Source organism: Monoraphidium neglectum (assembly GCF_000611645.1).
Source record: "Monoraphidium neglectum strain SAG 48.87 unplaced genomic scaffold scaffold00705, whole genome shotgun sequence".
In the NCBI taxonomy this organism is placed as follows: Eukaryota; Viridiplantae; Chlorophyta; class Chlorophyceae; order Sphaeropleales; family Selenastraceae; genus Monoraphidium; species Monoraphidium neglectum.
Window position 1 is genome coordinate 10,763 of NW_014012923.1, and position 3,533 is coordinate 14,295.

Genomic DNA, 3,533 nt, shown 5'->3' on the forward strand with positions numbered 1-3,533 from the left:
TCTCGCGCCCGCAGGGACTTTTGAGTACGTTGCGGGCGACGCCGCCGCGCGTGGGCTTCGCGAGCGCGGCGTCGCCGGCGCCGGTGCCACAGGCGCCACGGCCAGCGGCGGCGGCGCCGCCGTTGGTGGCGCGAGCGAAGATGTCTGCGGACAGGCGCTGCAGCACGGCGGCGGCGCCCTCGCTGGCGGTCGCGCCGGCGACGCTGTTGCCCTTGATGCTGCTGCTTCCAGCAGAGATCGCGCCGCCTGTCAGGGGGCATAGTTTGAAAACCGTAAGGGGTGGTGGGCATCAGCCTGCAAACCTGCAACTGGAAAATGCTGACGTTGCGCCAAGGGCGCAGGGCAATTGCATTCACATTAATCCGCATCCCGCAGCTGCGCCATCAGCCCAACTTGCTGTCCCGCCTCAGCCGCCCTGCTCCCACAGTCCCCGGCCCCCCGCCCGCTCACCCCCGCTGCCGCCTGACGCCGCCGGCGACCCGCCCGCCCCTGCGCCCACGCCCCCGCCGCCCCTCTCGGGCGCGGCGGCCCCTGGCGCCACCGCCGCGCCGGGCGCGGGCTCCGCTGCGTCTGGCTCTGACGACTCCACAAAACGCCCCTCCTCCGTCCGCCGCCGCTTGCGGCGCCGCTGCTGCTGCTGCTGCTGCTGGATGACTAACAGCTCTTCCTCCCAGTCCGCATCGCCATCGTCGTCCGCACCCCCCTCGCGCCGTTGCTGCTGCTGCTGCTGCTGCTGCTGCTGCTGCTGCTGCTGCTGCTGCTGCTGCTGGCGCGCCGCGCGCTGCGCCGGCCGCGCACGTGGCCGCAGGGGCTGCTGCTGCGGGTGCTGCTGCGCAGGCACCACCCCCTGCAGGCCCACCAAAGTGCCGCACCCCAGGATCGCCGCCGCCTCCATCGCCGCCGCCTCATCGGCCTCCTCCAGCCCCCCGCCCTCGCCCGCGCCGGCCCCGTCCTCCGCCCCCTCCTCCGCCGCCTCCACACCCTGGCCCTCGTCCTCACTCTCTGCCGCCAAATGCTCTCCGCCGCCGCCGCCGCCGCTGCGCTGGCGCTCCTTCTGTGGGAGGTTTTTAAACTTCCGCCAGAAGAGGCCGCACGCGTTGCACAGCACCGACGCCTCGGGCGGCCCGCCGCGCCACTGGGGCGAGAAGCGCGTGCCGCAGTGGTGGCAGCCCTGGAAGGCCACTGTAAGGGAGCGGCGCTTGCGCTTGGGCAGCGTCTTGGTCTTGCGGTAGTGGAGGCCGCAGGGGTCGCACAGCGCGACGCCCTCGGGGCCGGCACGCCACTGGTTGGAGCTTTCCGCGCCGCAGTGGGTGCAGGGGCCCTGGGGCAGGGAGCAGGGGGTTGGGAGGCGGCCGCTTTGAGCCAGGGTATTGGGCCGGGCGAGGCGCCGCACAAGAAACGAGCTCCGCGTCCACCGCGGCCGCCGCTGCGGTGGCCGCAGCTTGTGCCGCTTGCGCCAGTGCCACTGCCCCTGCAGCCACTTCTTGCGAGCGCGCGCACATCGCTGGCACCATCTTTGCACAAGCTCTATCAGAAGGCGCCTCCCGAGCCCGCACCACAGCCAAATCCGCCCCAGCGGCGCGCCCCGGCCACCGCCCTCGCTCGCTGAGAAGTTCTCAGCAACCGCACAGCCGCCCGTCCGCCTCATCCGGCCGCGGCTAGCCACCCTCCAAACCAAACCCAACCGCCTCCAGCAGCAGCCAGCCACCCGTCAGCCCCCCGCCCCACCTTGAGCTCGTCCGCCACCTTGCACGTCTCCTCGGGCAGGGACCGCCGCTTGCTCCAGAACAGGCCGCACGCGTTGCACAGGCAAGGCTTCTCCGGAGGCCCGCTGCGCCACTGGCTGCTGCTCTGCGTGCCGCAGTGGCTGCACGGGCCTCGCAGGGAGCTGCCGGCGCGGCGCACGGGGGCCGGCTGCTGCTGCTGCTGCTGCTGCTGCTGCTGCTGCTGCTGCTGAGCTACGGGATCCGCAGCTGTGGAAGCAACCGTGGCCCCAAGCGCTGCAGGAGCAAGGCCTGCCGCCGTCCCGGAAGCCTGCGGCAGGATGGGCCGCGGTTGCCCCCCAGCCCGCTGCTGCTTTGCCATCGAGGCCAGCAGCTGCTGCGTGAACGCCGCCGTGCCGGCGCCGCCGCTGGCGATGCCTGCAGGCTTCAGCATCAGCAGCTGCGGCACGCCGCCGAGGGCGCCGCCGCGCGGCATTGCCAGAGGCAGCTGCAGCAGCGGTAGCGGCAGAGCCAGGGGCTGGGATGCGACCCCGGCAGGTGCTGCGGCGCCTGAGCTGATCCTCCGCTCCTGATGGCCACCTTGAGCTGCCGGTGTGTCCCCATTCCCCTTTTTCTGCTGCTTGTGCTGCTGCTGCTGCGACTGCTGTGCTGCTGATGGCTGCTGCCCGCCTGCTGATGGCGCGCCCTGCGGCGCTGCGCCGCCCGGGCGCGCCGCCACCGCTGCGGCAATTGCAGCCATGGCCGCTGCGTTGGTTTTAAGGACTGCGGCCAGCTGCTGCTGCAGCGGCCCATTCGAGTGACCGGGCGCCGTGCGCTGCTGCTGCAGCAGCAACTGCTGCTGCTGCTGCAAGATCTGCTGCTGCAGCTGCTGCAGAGGCGGCGCCGCACTCCCACCCTGTCCCCCCACAGGTCGCGTGGCCGGGGCTGCAGTAACAGGTGGCGGCGCCGCCGCAGGGGCACTGAGCGGCGCCGCCGCCGCGGCAGCCGCGCCGAGCAGCACGGGCGCGGCGCCGGTGCTGCTCGGCGTCCCCGAGCGGTGCATGGCCGTGGCATCAGACCCCGCCGAGGTGCCGATCACCGCCGCTGCGTCTGGGCGGGGCGCATCTGGCTGCGGCGGGTCGGGCGCAGCGGGCGCGCGGTCTGGCTGTGGATCTGGGTGGGGCCCGCGTGAGAGATCCGACGCAGGCTCGACGCCACCGGGCGCTGGCCGGTCCTGCTGCTGCGCGTGTTGGTTCTCGTGCTGCTGTAGCTGCTGCCGCTGCTGTTGCTGCCGCTCCAGCTGCTGTGGTGGGGCGCGGCGCGCGCGTGATGGCACAGGCCCAGGGGTCAAGCAAACACAGGCAGGCCGCGACGCCAACGTCACCCCCGTTGCAGGCAGCAGGCAGCAGCGCTCGAAGGTGATCCCACCTGCATGGTCTACAGAAACTGCTGCCTCCTCGACCACGCGGACCCAAGGCACATTCACCATCTGAGCGCGCGCAGGGGCATCACTGCCGCGCGTATGAACCCTGCCGCGGCGCGTCTACAGGCGTCATTGCTTCGAATCACATCTCCTTCCTCTGTCTCTCAGGCTCAGGACCGGAGCGCCCCGGGACAGGATCTGACATCGTGCCGTTTGAGATCCGCTTCGATCCCTGGACACAGTTTTCGTGAGCAGCGCACCAAAGCGCTAAGCTGCACAGCACGCCACATGCTGCCGTGTGCATGCCTGTGCGGGTGCAACTCGAGCCCGCAGTACCCTGGCGCGGTGCTCTCCTGGCCCGTGTCTTGAGCGTGTAGGTGAGGTGTGGCCGTGGCCGCAACCGCCGA

The 3,533-nt window shown here is 71.7% G+C and overlaps 1 protein-coding gene across 1 annotated transcript in view; it reads right to left on the reverse strand.

Moving 5' to 3' along the window:
* The window catches only part of MNEG_4906 (hypothetical protein), a gene marked incomplete at both ends in the record, with an annotated part of 4,434 nt that extends 2,235 nt beyond the window's left edge, over positions 1-2,199 (reverse strand). Inside the window, 3 exons of the mRNA XM_014046618.1 lie at positions 29-246; positions 451-1,321; positions 1,729-2,199. Of these exons, the coding sequence (XP_013902072.1) occupies positions 29-246; positions 451-1,321; positions 1,729-2,199 (1,560 nt within the window). The remainder of the gene's footprint in view (positions 1-28; positions 247-450; positions 1,322-1,728) is intronic.
* Positions 2,200-3,533: the final 1,334 nt, after the last annotated feature.